The sequence below is a fragment of the Pinus tabuliformis genome, chromosome 6 (genome assembly GCF_031772625.1).
Source record: "Pinus tabuliformis cultivar Carrire ecotype Pingquan chromosome 6, CPIR1, whole genome shotgun sequence".
Taxonomy (NCBI): domain Eukaryota; kingdom Viridiplantae; phylum Streptophyta; class Pinopsida; order Pinales; family Pinaceae; genus Pinus; species Pinus tabuliformis.
The window spans coordinates 824,081,993-824,100,767 of NC_142292.1; the positions used below are offsets into that span (position 1 = coordinate 824,081,993).

Genomic DNA, 18,775 nt, shown 5'->3' on the forward strand with positions numbered 1-18,775 from the left:
TCATTTTATAACATTCTTCATACTCAAACAAGTGTATTCCCTTCAACCCCCAAACTCCGATATCTTTCAGCTTTGCAAGCTCTTTCCACTTTACCAAAGGGAAACCCTTCTTTTCCTTTACTTGTCCACAAAAAATTTAACAATTTTCCTTATATTTTTCCGTGTTTCATTTGGAATGTGGGATAAAGATGGCCAATGAATCATAATCCCTGCCAATGCTGATTTGACTAAGGCTGACCTGCCTCCTCTAGATAACCATCTATGACGCCATCTTGTCAACCTCTGTTCAATCTTTTCATAGAGCCAAATTTAGATCTGTAATCTAAATTTGGCAACTGCCTTCTTCTCCTCCATTCTGCTAGCTTGCTACTCCTCTCATGCTGGTGATAGCACACGTTTGGGGCAGGAGCTTTATGGGTGTGAGTTAGGCAGTAAACTCTTATGTCCCTCCACGTTAGCCATATGTGAATAATCCTATGATCAATGAAACAGTGGCAGCCTCCTGACTATCATGAATAACATGACTGATAGGAAATAGTTAATGCCATCATTTTACAGTGCCATTGCAGATTCTGATCTGATCCCATGTCTATCAGGATATGGTTGAAGTCTGAACTCCAATATATTAATCTGCCAATTACCGACACTCTTGTCTGCATTAACAATATTTTTGGAATGCTTGAGTTGATTATGCTTACGTTGGATTGCGTTATATTGTCAGGTTGAAGAGCTACAGATGCGTCTGGAATATGAAAAATCAATGCGGAATACACTTGAAAGAGCCATGGGTCGAGCTTCAAGTGCCATTTCACCAGGGCACCATCATTTTGCCTCTCAGGTAGTTGGAATTCTGCCTTGGTGCAAGAAGCATACCTAGTTTACACTTGCTTCTTGCATGGAAAAAAAATTCTATGCTTTCTCTAAAATTTTGAATTATAATTTGTAATATGTGTAAGTTCATATGGTTGTAAATGTATCTGTACATTGCCATGCATTTACCAGATAATAAATCAAGGAATATGGTATGTCACAGTCAACAGAATAAGATGCAAACATTCTTCATAAAATTTACACAAAAAAGTTGACTTTTTTTTTCAGAATATTTAAAATTTTTAAATGAAAGTGGTCAAATGGTGTCTAGAATAATTATTTATCATTGCTCTCTGAAGTTTCCAGGATGCAGGAGAGGGAAAATGCATCTGGGGGATGTGTAGAAGCACCTCCCCAATTGTGGGGAACATCATAGGGGATGTTGGGGTCTCCAACATAGGGGACCTTGCCTGAAATACTAGGAAATATAAATTAAAATATTTGAAAACTGAACATAATTCACTGAAATCTTATACATAACAGTGTGCCAATAACATTCATCATTACATGTAGCCATAGTTATCAAAATCAGAACTGGTTGAGGTCTGACTAGTACGGAACCAGAATTTGATGGTGAACTGGTGTACCAAAAAGTACATAAAATATGCAAATTATATATATATATATATATATATATATATATATATATAGAAAAGAAGATCTGATCTATTTTATTATAACACAAATTTACATAAATACATTACAGTCCAAAAAACATCCATACTAGGCTCTCCTGGTATAAATTCACTGCCTGATAGGACTTGGGAGTTATCCAGATTGTTTGTAACGTAGAGAAGTTATCAGAAAATAAAGGAGAGGAATAGGCCCGCCCTAAGGGAAACTAGGCCATAACATGACAGTCATTGTACTCGGAAAAGGGTCACTGTGAAGACAAAATGGAACCATTCCACCACAAGGGAAAGCAGAAACAGTGTATAGAACAAACAGAAACAGCATATGAAATACGCAAAACAGAAACAGCACATGAAATAAGCAAAAGTGTAATCAACCCAATTTAAACTAGAGACCATGACTAGAGGAATTTGGAACATTGCCTTATTCATTCGCCTGCTGCATTGGAACTGAAATAGCAGTATCTCAGGAGATTCCTTCTAGAACAGTCTGCACAATGCTGCCATTTTTTTGAATGAGCAAAGAACACAGAGTAATCAATGGACAGTTCTGTCGTTCCAGAAAGTCAAGTTGATGGCAAATTTTGTGGTGGTAGGAATCCTTGGCAAGCAGGGTGAAGTCCTCGGTGTGCCAATTGAGCTCCACTGTTGGAGATAATTTTGTATCCCTGGTGTGACTGAAGTCTAAATCAGGGATGAAATTGGAAGCAGCCTGATTAACCATTGCATCCTCCGTGTAGGTCCTTGTAAATTTTGGCATCCTCTTCTACCTCTTGGATTGCTCGCTGAAGATTTGGAGGGATGGAATCTCTGTAAGCCCATTTGTAGCATCTTCCGCATCCTGCTGAACCAAAGTCTTGTGTTGTCGGTAGCTTGTAGCAGCCTTGTGCTTCCAAGTGCCTGTTGGAGCCATCTGTTGAAGAGCTGATGTTAAGATCTAATTGCCCGAATTATTGGGAGTAGATCAGGCGATTATCTTGCCTTGTGGGAACCAAAGAATGAAATGGAGAGGCAACTGTAATTCCTGGCAGTCATGGAACTTAATGCGACAATGCAGCATAATGGTCTAGATGTGTGCTGTGTTTATGGCTGCAGCCCTCTGCATGATCCTCCCCTGTACCTTCGACATCGTTCAAACAACTTTCCACTTTTGAAGTGAATACACCCAAAACAGAATCCAGTGGTGCATGCAAGTGGAGGTCAGGGTTTGCATTGGGATGTTGAAATCTTTCTTATTTTTAGATCTTGGTAATTATTGCCTTATGATCAATAATTACACACTTGAAAAATTCTCAACCTTTATTTCATTTTTACGATTGAGTAAACATTATTAGATTGATATAAGATATATGATATATTTATTGATGTCTAATTATGATTGAGAGCCCCGATAATATACATAGTCAGGGTGTCTTTTCATTAATAGACATGTCTTATTGAAAATACATATTTTTTTTCTCCTTTTTATTATTATTAATTAATTATTGATTATTTATATATATATATATATTATATTATATTATATATATATTGTTGTACATAATATAATGTATATTATACATTGTTATTCGAAAGGGAATATCTTCCACTGCGATATAAAACATCAACACTTGCTCTTAGTGAGGAGGGTATTATTCCATGATGTTCTCCTCTAGTAGTGCCAGCCACACCCAACCACTTCACATGGTACGGGTAGGACTACCACCATAGTCTCAAGACTACGCCGCCAATACCTATGATGTTTCTCCTCTCCTAGTAGTCCCAATCACACCTAGCCACTTCACATGGCATAGGCAAAACTTGTACCAGGGTACTCATTACTCCCTCAGTCACTTCACATCACTGATCTGGGAAACCCTTGGCTAGACGGAGAGTATCTGCCTGCTGTAGGAGAAACATCACAACTCCCTCTCAACGAGGGTGGACATTTTGCATCACGCCAAGCTTGTCTCTGAAGTATTCAAACTTCACTTTAGATAAAGGCTTGGTGAGAATGTCTGTTGTCTGCTCATCTGTGGATATGTACCAGAGTTCCACTGCTCCTTTTTGGTACCATGTCTCGGCTGAAATGGTATTTGATCCCTATATGTTTTGACTTGTCATGAAAGAATGGATTCTCTGAAAGCTTCACACAACTTTGATTATCACAGTGTATCAAAGTTGGCTCTAACTCTAGATTAAATAACCCTGCAAGCAATTTCCGAAGCCACACTGCTTCGCTGGCTGCCATATATTCTGCCTCTGCTGTATTGAATGCCACTGACAATAATTTTATGCTAAACCATGAGATCACACCTAATCCCAAACCGAAGCAACATCCCGATGTGCTTTTCCTGTCTACAACATTCCTTGTCTAGTCAGAGTGTGTACAAGCTTGCAACTTTACTTCACTGTCCGAGACATCTGAGTCCATATCCAACTGTATCATGGAGGTACCTCAATACATGCTTTGCTGCTACCAATGTACATGTCTAGGCTCAACCATGTATTGACTCAATGTGTTTACTGCAAAGCATATATCCGGCCTGGTATTAACTAGGTACATCAAGGACCCGATCAACTGTCTGTATATCGTGGGAACAACCAAATTTGAAGAAGAATCACTCAAGAACTTCAGATTCGTAACCATAGGTGTGGCCATGGACTTGCAGTCCATCATCCCGAATCTCTGCAAGATCTCAATTGTATACTTCCCTTGGCTAAGGAAGATATCATCTAGTCTCTGCCACAGTTCTAATCCCAAGAAATAGTGCATTAAACCCATATCCTTCATTTCGAACTCTGAAGTGAGCTTCCTCTTGCAGTGTGCACCCATCTATGATCTTTTCATCTCTGTAAGAAACATGCCATCTACATATAGTACCAATATCAAGGGGCAATCATCTTCAACCTTGTAGTAAAGGTTGGGATCTGCATTACTCTTGGTCAACCCCAAGCTCATCAAATAACTGTCTATTCTGGCAAATAATACCTTGGGTTCCTGCTTAAGCCCGTACAAAACTTTCTTTAATTTACAAACATGGGACTCCTTCCCATGGATCACAAAACCTTGTGGCTTCTCTATGTACACTTCTTCTTCAATTACACCATTCAAGAAGGCAGTCTTTACATCCATCTGGTGTAATTTCCAACCCATAACAGAAGCAATAGAGATGATAGATCTAATAGAAATGTATCTGGCTACTGGAGCAAATGTTTCATTACAATCTTTTCCTTCTTTCTAGGAGAATCCTATAGCCAAAAATCTAGCCTTGTACTTTTATATGCTGCCATCTGCAGCATGCTTGATCTTGTAGATCCATTTTGAAGTCACCACTGACTTCCCTTCTGGTCTTGGAACCATGTCCCACACATCATTTTTCATGATGGATTGGTACTCTTCCATCATAGCATCCTTCCACACTTGTTGTTTTCCGTCTTCCTCATAAGTTGCAGGTTCTGAATCAATAATCTTACGCATTAGCGCCACATAGCTGGAAAACTTGTGTGGTCTCTTGCTCTATTTGAAGGAGCCTCTGGGAGCTGCATGTTTTCTGCTTCCTGCAACGTGTTGGGTTTGGCTGAGCAAAGTTTAGAAACATCTTTGGCAAACATCCATGTACAATCTGTTGATCTCATTTGTGGAATTGCCGGTTGTGATAAAATCACGAGTGCATTGATCCTTTAGTGAACTGTACAAGTCATGGGATAACAAGTCTGAAAAACGTCATGCTCCAACAAATAATTACATATCATCCAAACAATCGCTTATATTGGGATCCTCATCATTGAGTCACCCCTTGCATCAACATTGTTCTCCAGGGACAGTAGTCAACACTGTCCAATTTTGATGAAACTGTCTAACCCAAGCCTTGAAATATGGTAGAAAAAACTTAACATTACTAATTATTGATTTTGCCTTGAGTGAAGGGTACATTTCCCCTAAAATCATGACAGGGGAGTTGAATGATCAAGACCACCAACATCAGGGTACATAGAGGGCTTGGTGCTCTTGATTAAATGGCAGATGCATTACCTTCATATATAATAGAATCCAAAGGAAATGCTTCAATCTTGCCAATCCTGAAATCCTGGAGATTGTTTAGTCTGCTAAATTTTGTATGGGATATGAAATTCTATTTTCTCCATATGGAGTTCAATGAGGTTGAAACCACTCAGACATCCTGGAACAATTAATGGTAATGTTAATAATCCAAGTAAAAATTTATACTATCTTTTATCCTTCTTTTCAAGAAAAATTAAATAGAATATCAACTTTTACTTCAGGAATTAAATTTTATTGGTAATTGCTAGGAGGGGTGGTTCAAAACAGTGGACATTTGTAAAAAGGGAGCATGTGAATGTCTCAATTTTTGAGGGGGCCATTCCTTAGTGCATTTCCTTGCATCCCTGTCAAAAGACGACATGTGGAAACATCACCCTTGGAGTACCCATGTCCTGAGAGCATGGGGGGCATGCCCCCCCACCCTTGGAACATGCCCCTGTGTAACGTTGTCATTCACAAATCATAGGCGCAATGCAAACTTAAAATCTACTTTTCTGGAGTGGTTCTTTCTAGAAAGAGACTGTAAGTCACATTAATTTGTGTTAGTTAAATTAATTTTTAATTTCTGTGTTTGATGGAGAATACTTCCTTAACAGTGGATGTCTGTTCCTGTACTTTGCCTCCTTAAGTATATCCTTCCCTAAAACAAGCTCTCTTCAAAAGATTTCAACATAACATGGAAAACAGAGTATACTGCAAGACAAGTCTTTTTAAAAAATCAGGCAGGAAATTGTGCACAGAAAACTGTGTTTAAAAAGAAGCTAGTTGGATTCTGTTATCTGTCATGTTAACCTCGAAGCATACAAATGAAAGGGAAGAGAGTTTAATGATGCATAGGATTATTATTGCTGTATTTGATACATAGTTTAAAAACTGGCCGGTTTGAAATGGTAACCTGTCGAATCGGCTGACGGCTAGTCAGAGACCCTCAACCAATGAACTGGCAGAAAAATTTCATTTGGGTCCAGTTGGTACCTAACCAGTACCAACCAGCCCAAACTGGCCTGTTCCGCTCCAAACCTTGGTGGTCTGTACGATGGCACATGTGGTGAATTGTGGGACCTGCAAGTGGTTTTTGGAGTGGTTTCTAAGGAAACCAGGGACTGTTTCTAGTTCTGTTAGGCCTAGTTTTGCTGCTACTACTGCTGAGGTTGTAGAGGAGTCTGAGCCATGAGGAGTCCTCAGACTCTGAGCTAGATGATGTTTATGCGGCTCCTGGTGATGATCCAATGCCTAGTAGTGGTGAATCTGGTGATGAGTTTGATGAGTGACCACGTTAATCAGTGACTTGTAGTAGGCCAATGACTCAGTAGCTTGTAGCCTTGTTTTGGACTCTACAGGCCATTTAGAGCTGCATTGATTATATGTTTTGTTGATGATATGCTTTGCATTTGGTGTGATTTTGATGTATGCACCCTTACATGTATATAGATGAGCAAATTTGGCATGTTTTGTCTCTAATGGTTTGGAATCGTTGTTTGAAATCTTAAAAATAATTATTTTATGTATTTTTTTCAATTTTGGTTTTTTGAATTCAGTTCTGGTTTGAACCCCAGTTTGATAGGTGACTGGTTGAAAACCCGGTTCTGGTTTTTAAAACTATGAATTGATTATCTATTCCGAACGACTTAAAGGTTGAGGCAAAGGGTAGTCATGCTTTTATGATGATGTTCATTTATGAAGTACTCTTTAATTTTGCCGAGTGTTTATGGAAGCACAGGCATCCATATATATGCTTATCCAATTTTGCTTCACTTGTGTGTTTTGTAGAAGTTAACATATCCTTAGGTCTATGTCTTGTTACCTTCCGTTAATGTGCAAATATGGGTGTTTACTTTTAGCATTATTGTGTGAACCAAGCGTTGTGTTCTAATTAGGTGTTTGCATCAAGCTACCCAGGTTTTGAAGACCAGTAGTTGACAGTGAGTTTGTGGTTCTCAGAATCATACAGAGAGGCAGGTGATTGACTTTTTGTTGTGTGATGCAGACAAAGGAGCTAATAACGGAGATATCCGTGCTTGAAGAGGAAGTCACTAATCGCGAGCAGTACATTCTTTCTCTCTATCGAAATATTTTTGATCAATGCATAGCTGGATCATTGTCAACACAAAATTCAAATAAAACATCACCAGCACATGCGAATTATGAAGATAAAATTCTTCCAAGTACTATTTCAAGGACTTTGTTTACATCAAACAAGCTTCCCCCTCCACACCATTATGTGTCTGCCTCCAACCAAGGTTCTCAGATTGCAAATACACAGTTGCACTCAAAGACAATGCACGCCTCATTATTGAGTACGCCATCAACCATGGATGAAAGAATTCAGAGTCCGCATTCTCAATCTGCTTCCAGGGGGCAGGTATAAGCAACACACTTGGTGCTAAGCTCTTCTCAATTAGTTTCTTTTCCTATTACATATGATTTTTCTTAAAAGTAGCTTGATTAATCAAGCTAAAGCAGAGCCTAGCACTCATCTATTTGTTACGTGTAATATATAGATTTTAGAGTCATCTAATTAAGGCTTCTGAATTTTGAATCCTTATCTTTGTTGATATGATCTTAAATGGTTGAGCCTTTTTTATTAACAAAGTACTTGAAGTGGCAGTGTTGGAACAGAATTTTTAAAATTTTAGAGTTCAACAATAGATAAAGTGAAGTGTCCCCTTTCCTGCAAACAGAAATCTCTCACAGGCAAAAATAGAACTTGGCTGTTTCCTCACAAATGTTATTGGGAACACTTGTTTAGCTTACTCAATATGCTCAGTAATTTCAGATCTGAAATTATAGAGAAATCACTGACTGTCAGCATCACTGGGTAGGAAAACTCACTTTGTCACCAGCCACTTTCTAGGTTATTCTAGGTTTCTCTACTTGAATTTCAATAATAAAGTAGAAATGAAAACCAAATCTGGGAGCCAAAACACTTGGGAGGTCCCATCTGGCACTGCCTTTTAGCAATGCACAGAGTGAGACACTAATTGGCCCACTGTTTCACCAACAATGGCTGCCTGATTTTTCATAAATGATAGTTCTCGAAGAATTAGATAGCTGAAGTTGTATCCTGATAGTTTCATTCAAAATGATAATCAAAGAATATAAATAGCTGTCCAAGATGTTCTTTATATTTTAAACTCCTACGAGTTCTAATTGTTATATTTTTACCTTGCTTAGCTCTGGTAGCCTTTTCCACAGCACCAGGATGCACGTAGTCAGCTGGTACAGCAGCAGCAGAAGTAGGTGTATTTAATGCAGGTCTGTACAGCAGCAGCAGAAAGAGGTGTATTTAATGCTGGTGTATACAGCAGCATTTATGGCAGCAGTTTGCCTAGGTTCTTGTGTGTGGCAGAGCACGAGGGAGGTGTACTTATATAGGATATGAGGGCACATGCATGCTTTCTGCATCCATATGCCAATGTTGGTTTATTTTTAGTTTTCCCACCTTCATTTGAACTCAGTTCACTCCTGTTCTAGATTTAACAGGTTCCAGTCTCTAGTTCAGTCGTTCAGTTTGGTTCTGTTTTTAGAATAAGTTCTATTTCTTACTTAGAGACTGTTACTGCAAAGTCTAGCAGGCCAAGTGCAGAGCCTCACTAGGCAGAACTAGACCTCGTGGCAACAAGGTATCGACCACCGCTGTCACCTCATCAGGCTTTCTCCAGCTATTTAGTGGTAATTGAACTGCAAGGGAGGCTTCCCTATATACTGACCATCTAAAGGATATTCAACAAGAAGTATTCAAGGTGATGGATGAGGTCTAACTATTGGGATAGGGTATTGGTGGAGCCAGGAGGGCTAAGATATTCTTTACCAAAGCACAAACACTCTATCCTTAGACAACTTAAGCAAATTAGAGGGCTGTTATAAGTTACGGTTTGATATATTTTCAATGATAGGTCATCATATCGCAGCCAGAAGAAATAGCCTTAATCAATAAATGAGTAAGACTATCAATTAGATATGCAAGGTTTAGGGTTTGTAATGGAGTTTTTATAGCTGAGAAATGTATAAAACAACATTATAATGATGATATCAGCCCTATAACTAATGTTTTACAATGCAATAAATGCTAGATTTTGCTTTTTATCTATTATTTAATGCAATCCCTATTAAATGGGAAATAACACATCAAGTAGGATTACTTTTAGCGATATTTCAAAGAAACTCTAACTGTAACCCTAGATATCTAGAGTTTTAGAGAGGAGAGCGTGTTGATTTTCCATAGGACTTCTAAACTAGTAATTAATCCTTATGATTTCTTTAGTTACTCTTTTCTTGCATTCATATTTATCATAAAGCAATTACACAGAAGATCTCAACAATAGAAACTAAATGCTAGTAGGATCATAAAGAGACAACCAAACAAGAACACAAGCATTAACCCTTGGGAAAAAACCAAACAACCTTTTTCTTAGTGAAATTCTTCAGTTCAACAAGAGACACACCCATATCTTCTAGTCAATTACAAAGTCAAACTGACCAGCAAAGTAGACTTGGTCAAACCTGGTCCAACTCCCTCCTAGTCAAGTCAAACATATGCCCAATAGACTTGGTTTGGTCTGTACTGCTAGGGCCGAATTTCAGCCTCCTTTTGCACCCAAAAATCTCGGTCTTGTAGCTCTGTTATACCTTAGAAGTTTGGTCCTTTTTGTCACACGTGCGAGGTCACAAAAGGAGATCAGATCCACACGTGCAAGGGCTAATGGAGAGAGTGAGAGCTTGGTCTTCTTTTGATCAACTTGGCCTTCCTTATCGTTTTCTCCTTCGCTTGATAAATAGAAAGGTATTTGTTTGTGTGTTCCAAATGCTGGAGGATGAGTGTCTTTATATAGTCTTCTGGCTGGGCGAATGGGTGCCTCTTTGACCCAGGCCAACTTGACGAGGAGGGGGGCCAACTTGGCTTGTTTGGAGCCAAAAATTCAAATATCAAAATTCAAATTTTCTCTTTTGAAAATGACATGACGAACATGCCTTAAAATTTCTCTTTTGACAATAGCATGAAGAACAGGCTTTAAATATTTATCATTACAGATACACAAGGGCTAAAAATATTAATTATGAATACCGACCATAGCTACACAATTCAACACTCCCTCAGCTAGGGAGATATTCATAATGACTATCTAGATGTTATCATGTTGACAAATTTCTCTAAGAAAATGTTACAACAATTCATCATCAACATTAGCATCATCCAATTACCACAATCCTGGTCAACAACTATAACACATGGTAAATTATCAACATCAACAAGTTACCATAATTCCAGTCAATACCTCTGACCTATGGTGTATCCTCACCATAGTCCCGGCTGGTACCCTTGACACATGGTACATCATTAGAATTAACTAGTCACCATAATTCCGGTGTATTTAACACATGGTATACAGACTAGTCTTGGTTCACCATCATTATGGTCAATAACTTTGACACATGGTGAATCTCCAAAGGCCATACTCTACTTGAGTAATGCTGATTTTCTTCCTTGGCACTTCAGAATCAGGTCTACGTCTAAAACACGATCACAAACACACTGAAATACCCACAATATACTAGCACTTTGCACAACAAAAATCTTCAGCAGTGAAATCAATTTAGTGCACAGAGATATGAGCCCAAAGCTCAATTATTTTATTACTTCATTAACAAAAGAATTATAGGGTTCCCATACCAGGGATCATGGCCCTTGATCTTTGATTCAAATGCATACATAGTATACAACTAGGGCTTGCAATTTGCAGCATTAGATTTGCAATTTGCACACACAAAAATAAACAAGAACAAACACACAACTTACTTGATGAAGTAGCCCATCTAGATCAACCCTTTCTGCACTTGTTGTCCTTGACACACTTGGTAGGTCCTCTGCCTCCTTTGATCGGCTGCTGCTCACAAGGGTTCTGCTGTTCCAAAATCATTGCACACTTCAACTCCACAACTTACCTTCTCTCAGTGACTATGTTGCTCCAAGACTCACTCAACATAGGCTCCACAAATTTGGCCTCTCACAGTGATTTGCCACTACAAATGCCACTGTATAACAACCCTCATCAGATCTGTGTTCACCCAGTGATCTTGCTGCTCCAAGAGTCACTGTACACAGGGTACACAAGTCTGCCTTCTAATAGTGGATTTGCTTCATCAGGTCACTGTACATAGGGCAACAATATACCAACAACTCACAGTCGGTATGCCTGATCAAATACCACTGTATAATATATGTCAGCTCATTAAACACGCTGTTCATAATTGCATTTATGAACAACGTTAGAGATTTATGCTCAAAATCTCCTCATAGTCCTTGTCTTAGATCCAGGGCTTGGATCACTTTCATAGCCCTAGCATACCTTTGATCTGCCCTTAGCAACCAACCATCACTGAACATAAGCCTCATATATCTCTGTTATACTATTCATTTAGGCCTCTTCAAGATGTATCAGGGTCTCAACCCTCCTTTATTGGATCTGCCTAGATCTGAGGCCTTACAACCTTGCTGTGCCAACCTGAGTCCCTTATGACCCTCTCCTAACAGAACTGAGGGCCTTTTTTCCATGCTGTAGCATACACTGGTCTTGACCTCCTCCACAGGGCTTCGATCCTCCCTTTCAGGCAGAACGGACTCATGGCAACCCCTTTCTAACTCTATCTTGCTCAGAACACATGGCAAAGATAGCTTGTCCAATCTTCCTTAGGTCAAACTACTTAGACTTCATATAAACTCGTCCTTATTCCAACTTGTCCTTCTAAGGGTTTGCGGTTAGCTCTTATTCACATATGGCTAATTTCCCTTGGCATTCACTCTACCCACGGTGCCCTCCCTGATACTTTTGTTCACTTGGTCAAGTAACTTGAAACCCTCGACCTGCATACTTCAGGCCTCGACCTTCTATTTCACCCTACGGTGACCCTTTTCATAACCTTTTTCCTGTGCTATATCTCCTACATATGGATCCGAGGGAAGTCAACCCTAATAACAGCGTTTCAACACTCCTTCCACAAATATTTAGGGCCACGACCCTCTCCAAAACTACAACGAAACTAGACACCTTCCATACCTACTCGATCTCCTTAGACCAGGAGTATTTTAGATTCCTAGGGCTCTCTCAGCACAAGAGCGATTACATATTCTCTTGCACTTCACATCACATGAACCTCACCTTAGGCTCTTTAAATACTTTTCCTTGGGTCACTTAGGAAAACTTCTAGATCTAAGGTTTTCACTTCTTTGACCCTTAGAATAAATTATTATTTTCTCTTTTGGTCCTAAACCCCATCTTGGGTCCAAAACCCCATTTTGGGTAAATCGCCCAACAAACAACTTATTGATGGGTTGTCCTCTCTTGGAAATACCTTTCGAGCTACCAAAAAATTTAACACTCCCTCTTAGTGAGGAAGGTATTTCCTTCATGCTTCCAGCTCCATGACTTTCCTTGCATGCTCATGATCATCCTCGCATGAGTCGTGACTTTCCTTGCATAGCCATATCTGCCCATGTATGTGCCACAACTTCTTTGTACTAGGCCTAACTTTGTCTTGCATGGTGCCTGAATATTCTCGCATGTAGCATGACTTTTCCAGTGTGATCCTTGCCCGCCCTTGCAAGATCAATTACTTTCCTTTCAACACCATGAATGATCTTTCATGGTCTGTGACTGTCCTTGCACGGGCTAAAAACATCTCGAAATCGCTTGAACCTAAAGATTCGAACTTCCATAGGGCATCTGACAATTCTTCACAGTCTTCCTCTGAAGCTAGACTTCCTCTGAGTCTACACAACCTTCATTGGAACACTCTGCTTCTTGCGCTCACTCTGATCCCTGTGCTCTTCAAAGTAGCTTTGATACCATGTTGACTTTTTCCTTGGCACTTCAGAATTAGTTCTATGTCTAAAATACGATCACAAACACACTGAAATACCCACAATCTACTAGCACTTTGCCCAACGGAAATCTTCAGCAGTGAAGTCAATTTAGTTCATAGAGATATGAGCCCAAAGCTCAATTATTTTATTACTTCATTAATAAAAGAAACATGGAGCTCTTGTACCAAGGATCATAGATCTGCAATCTGGCCCCACAGAAATAGACAAGAACAAACACATAACTTGTTGAAGTAGTGTTAAAATTGGCAACTAGGGCCAAACTCCATGTGGGTCTACTTATTTATGGCAGCTGATATTTTTCTTGGATTCCTCTTGTCAAGAGACACGCATTGAGCTAAAGATCATCCGATTCCGACATGTATTCATAGAGATATGAATTTATTTGTGTTATGTGACAATTCTTCAAGGTCGGCCAGCGATCAAATTACCCCCACTTATCCTCATTGTTGCACTATAAATAGAAGAGGTTTGCAAGTCATTTGAGACACACTTTCACACCTCTTGTGATCTCTTCTTCTCCACTCGTTTGGGTTTTGGTGGAAGGAGAAATCACCAAGAGTATACGCTGCCCTAAAAGGGAGAAGCCTTAGCCCTAATGCAGACATGGAAGTGAACCTAATGCTGTCATGGAAAGAGCCCTAACCGCAGTTCTATTTGTGCCCTAGTCACAGTTCAGATACGCCCTAACTGCTGGCCTTATTCCACACTAGAAGCTGCCCTACATTCGCAATTAAAGAAGGCTCTTAGACGCTGGGAAGAAGAGGTCTCTTCCGTAGTCAAATGAGGGTTCTATGCAGCGAGAGGAGGATCCCTTCACGCTGTTCTAAAGGATACCTTTACACGCAACAAGGAGAAGTCTATATACGCTGCCAATGGATGCTCCAAAAGGAGCCCTAGTTGTTGTCTCTCACATAGTTAGATGCAGTCATAAAGAGAGAATATACCCTAGCCACATATAATAATGAGAGCTCTTTGCTATCAATGAAGGAGCTCTATGAACGCTGTCCTAATGAAGGATGATCATCACATTGACAAGGAGGCTCCTACGCAGTCATAGGAGAAGCTTTATCATAGGTATGGAGATGACCTAGGAGCAGTCACAAACTCGGATGTATGGAACATGTTTGGATACATTCTTGAAGCATGACAAGGAGCAATATCCTATCTCGGTATATGTATAGACAACATACCTGTAGGTGCTGTCTTCACAATCAAATGGATGGAGCAGAAGACCTTAAGACCTGTAACAAGAAGTAGAACAATCTCGGCATAGCTACAGTCTTGGGTGTAGGATCCCGGTGACTAGGTGTAGTCATAGAAGGAGCCTAGACAACATGGGATCTGACAGTGGTGCAGCCTCAAAGGGAAGGTCAAACAAGTCTGTCTAGGATGAGCTGTTCAAGGGTCAAGTTAGTTGGGTGCTGTGTGTAGACTTAACTTGCTGCTGGGCTAGGCCGCAGGCCATAGCCAACAACATAGAGTATTAAGGGTTGCACAAATCAGTGTGCCAGTGCTGGAACCTCTCTTGGATCACTGCAACCTTTGAAGGCCTGTTGTTGACTGTATCAAGGATGGACTGAAGTTTTATATAACATGATGTAGGTGTCAGCATGATGGGTGCAACATAGTGATGATGAAGTGCAGCATGATGGGTGCAGCACAGTGATGATGGATGTAGTATGATGAGTGCAACATAGTGTAATGAAGTGCAACACAGTGATGGGTATAGCATGGTGATGGAATCGCTCGTGTTTAGATCTGCTACCTCATGTGTCATATTCTTGGAGAAGATCGCTTCTGTTATTTTTGACAAGTCAAAATGGTGACTTCGGATGTATATGTACTATCTCTCGCTCTGCTGAACTATTGAAGAACATACGAAGAATTGATCAAGGGTTTCCCCACATTGGGGTTTGTCCCTGGCTGGCGCCACATCTTGTGTCCTATTGTCTTGGCTTGTCTTCTGTGATTTATGTTTATGTTCTATTTACATTTTACAATCATGCTAAATGTGATTGCTAATCTGGAATTGACATTAAGCTAATATGGAAAATTGAAGTAAATTTTCTCTCAGCATAGAACATACCTAAAATTAACAAGTAGCCCATCTAGATAAGCCCTTTCTGCATTTGTTGTCCTTGACACTTGCTAGGTCCTTTGCCTCCCTCGATTAGCTGCTCACAAGGGTTTTGCTGCTCCAAACGCCTTGCACACTTCAGCTCCACAACTCTACCTTCTCTTAGTGACTATGTTGCTCTAAGGTTCACTAAACATAGGCTCAACAAATCTGGCCTCTCACAGTGATTTGCCACTACAAATGCCACTGTATAAAAACCCTCATCAAATCTGCCTTCACACAATGATCTTGATGCTCCAAGAGTCAGTGTACACATGGCTTTACAAGTCTGCCCTCTAACAATGGTTTTGCTTCATCAAGTCATTGTACATAGGGTAACAATATACTAACAACTCATAGTGGGTTTGCCTCATCAAATACCACTGAATAATATATATCAACTCACTAAACACGCTGTTAGCAATTGCGTTCGTGAACAACCTTTGAGATTTATGCCTAGAATCTACTCACATTCCTTCTTGCCTTAGATCTAGGGCTTGGATCACTCCCATAGCCCTAGTAGACCTTGGATATGCCCTTAGCAACTAACCATCTCTAAATGCAAGCCTCATATATCTCTGTTACACTTTTCATTCAGTCCTCTTCAAGATGGATCAGGGGTTCAACCCTCCTCTACCAGATTTGCCTAGATCTGAGGCCTAATGACCTTGCTGTGCCAACCTGAGGCCCTCGCCCCTTACGACCCTCTCCTAACAAAATTGAGGGCCTTTTTGGCCTGCTGGAGCATACACAATGGTCTCAGCCTCCTCCATAGGGCTTTGACCCTCCCTTTCAGGCAGAACAGACTCATGGCAACCCCTTTTTAACTCGATCTTGCTCAGAACACATGGCAAAGATAACTCATCCAATCTTCCTTAGGTAAAATTGCTCATAATTCATATAGACTCATCCTTCTTCCAACTCAACCTTCTAAGGGTCTGCGACTAGCTCTTGTTCACATATGGCTGATTGCTCTTGGTATTGGCTCTGCCCATAGTGCCCTTCATCATATTTATGTTCATTTGGTTAAGTAGCCTGAAACCCTTGGCCTACATACTTCAGGCCTCGACCTCTTATTTCAGCTTGCGATCCTCCTCTTCTTAGCCTTAGTCTTGTGCTATATCTCTTGCATATGGATTTGAGGGAATTCGAGCCTAATACTAGCCTTTCGAACTCCTTTTGCAAGTCCAACAAACTTTGTAATGTGTAAGATCTCTTGGCCACTGCGTCAACATTACTGGCGATGATACTTTCACAAATATGTATTATTAGCTAAACATTGATTTTGACTTTTTCAACCCAGGCGCTTATCCTTCAGCATAGCAGTAGTAATAATAAGGGTACATCAAGTTCTGCAAATGACTCATCTTACTTGAAAGGATTTTGGTCTCTAGACTTGAAAGGGTACTAAGCCTCTTTTTCATGTCCAATGAACTTACATCATCAAAGTGTGCTTTCTTCAAATGCATATTAGTGACAATGTTCCTTTTCATTCAAAGAATAGATTCCAGGATTGAGCATCCATATTTCATATTTGCTAAATATGTCTCATTCTTTAGTACCAAAATACCCTGGCATCAACAATCAATATTGGCAACAAATGTAATGCATCTTTCAGGGCCTTTTCTTAACAATGCAAGGTCCAACAAATAACATTGATACTTCAAGAGTTTTCAAAACATCTTGCTACTGAACACATGCAAAGCAACGTCTTCAAAGAAGGGTACAAGTTTGTTATCCCATATTTCCTTAATTGACCTTGTCTTGCCTTGAGCCATGATCTGATTTGAGAAGCTGTCATTACTTCTTGAAATGTCAAGATAAATTTTGTGCTTCAGATCAAAGGTGTGTTTAGCTCCTTAAACATCCATATTTGTCTTTCTCCAAGGATAACTGTTGTAATGACAACAGATTAGACCTTTGCTATAGAGTCTAGACTTGTGATATGATTTACATTCTAGGCATCAAACAAAATTTTTATAGCTTTGCTGGCCCTTTTTATAGTTCTTTAAGTCTCATTAAACATCCCATCATTGTCGTGTGCTTGTGCAATAGAGTCCTTCAGACTATGGATTGCATAATATGCCTAGTTGACAGAACAAATCTTCAAGAAGAACTAATCAAAAGTTACATGAAACACTTCAACTTTGCCATTGATACTAAAGAATCAACCCTTCTCTTAAGAACAATTTCTTCCACAAAATTCTTTACTCTTGGATCCGCATTATGACATATGGTACAATCTTCTTGCTTGTACTTGAGATTTAGGTGAGATTCCCCTTGTTGACTTGTAATGCAAGTATATTTTAGTGAACTTTTGAAGACACCTTTGCTAGCTTTGTTATTGACTGAGGTATCTCAGACTACTTTGGATCTCCTCCTGAGAATAGGTCTTCATATCTTTCATCTGAGGTCTTTCGACCTTGTAGCAGACCTATAACCCTTTTTCGTACCTTCACACATAAGCTTGACCTTTATCCTTCTTACAAAATTTTGGACTAGAACTTCTAGAGACTTTGATTGAGATAGGTAACCTTAACAACAAATCTCAAAAAAGATCATTAGTAACTTTTGTTGAAGCATATTGGTCTGTCTGAGATAACTAGTTTGATCTCAAATGAGTTTTCTGGAGATCAATTGAAATAAGTCTCTAGACCTTTTGATAGTCAACTTCGACTTCTTTTTAGATTCTATTGGTCCTGTGGCCTAGTCTGAGATTCTTTTGATTCTCTTGAGGATTCTTGGTCTCTTGTAATAGGTCTTGTTGACCTGTTGAGACAAATTTTGAGGCCTTTCGGGCTATCTTCAAATAAATTGAGGCTTCTTATCGACCTACTTATTTCAGGGCTTTGTCGTTCTTTATTTTGGGCTATCTTCAAACAAATTGAGGCTTCTTTTCGACCTACTTATTTCAGGACTTTGTCTTTCTTTGTTCTTGACCAATGAGCATAAAAGAAAAATTTCAAACTCTCATAGCATTGGTCTCTTGGAGTTTGGAGGGCTAATTCAAGCCCAAGATTTGACTTTTTACAAAGGTTGCTCTTCCACCATAGCTCTAATACCATGTTGATTTTTCATAGGATCTTCTAAACTGATAATTACTTAATATGATTTCTTTAGTTACTCTTTTCTTTCTTTCATATTCATCATAAAGCAATTACAGAAAATATCTCAACAGTAGAAACTAAATGCTAGTAGGATCATAAAGAGACAACCAAACAATAACACAA

At 39.5% G+C, this 18,775-nt stretch overlaps 1 protein-coding gene across 1 annotated transcript in view; it reads left to right on the top strand.

Annotated features, from left to right (window-relative positions):
- The window catches only part of LOC149261365 (electron transporter, putative (Protein of unknown function, DUF547)), a 101,157-nt gene that overhangs the window by 10,120 nt on the left and 72,262 nt on the right, over positions 1-18,775 (top strand). The window contains exons 5-6 of the mRNA XM_089422044.1: positions 722-838; positions 7,535-7,909. Coding sequence (XP_089278170.1) covers positions 722-838; positions 7,535-7,909 — 492 coding nt within the window. The remainder of the gene's footprint in view (positions 1-721; positions 839-7,534; positions 7,910-18,775) is intronic.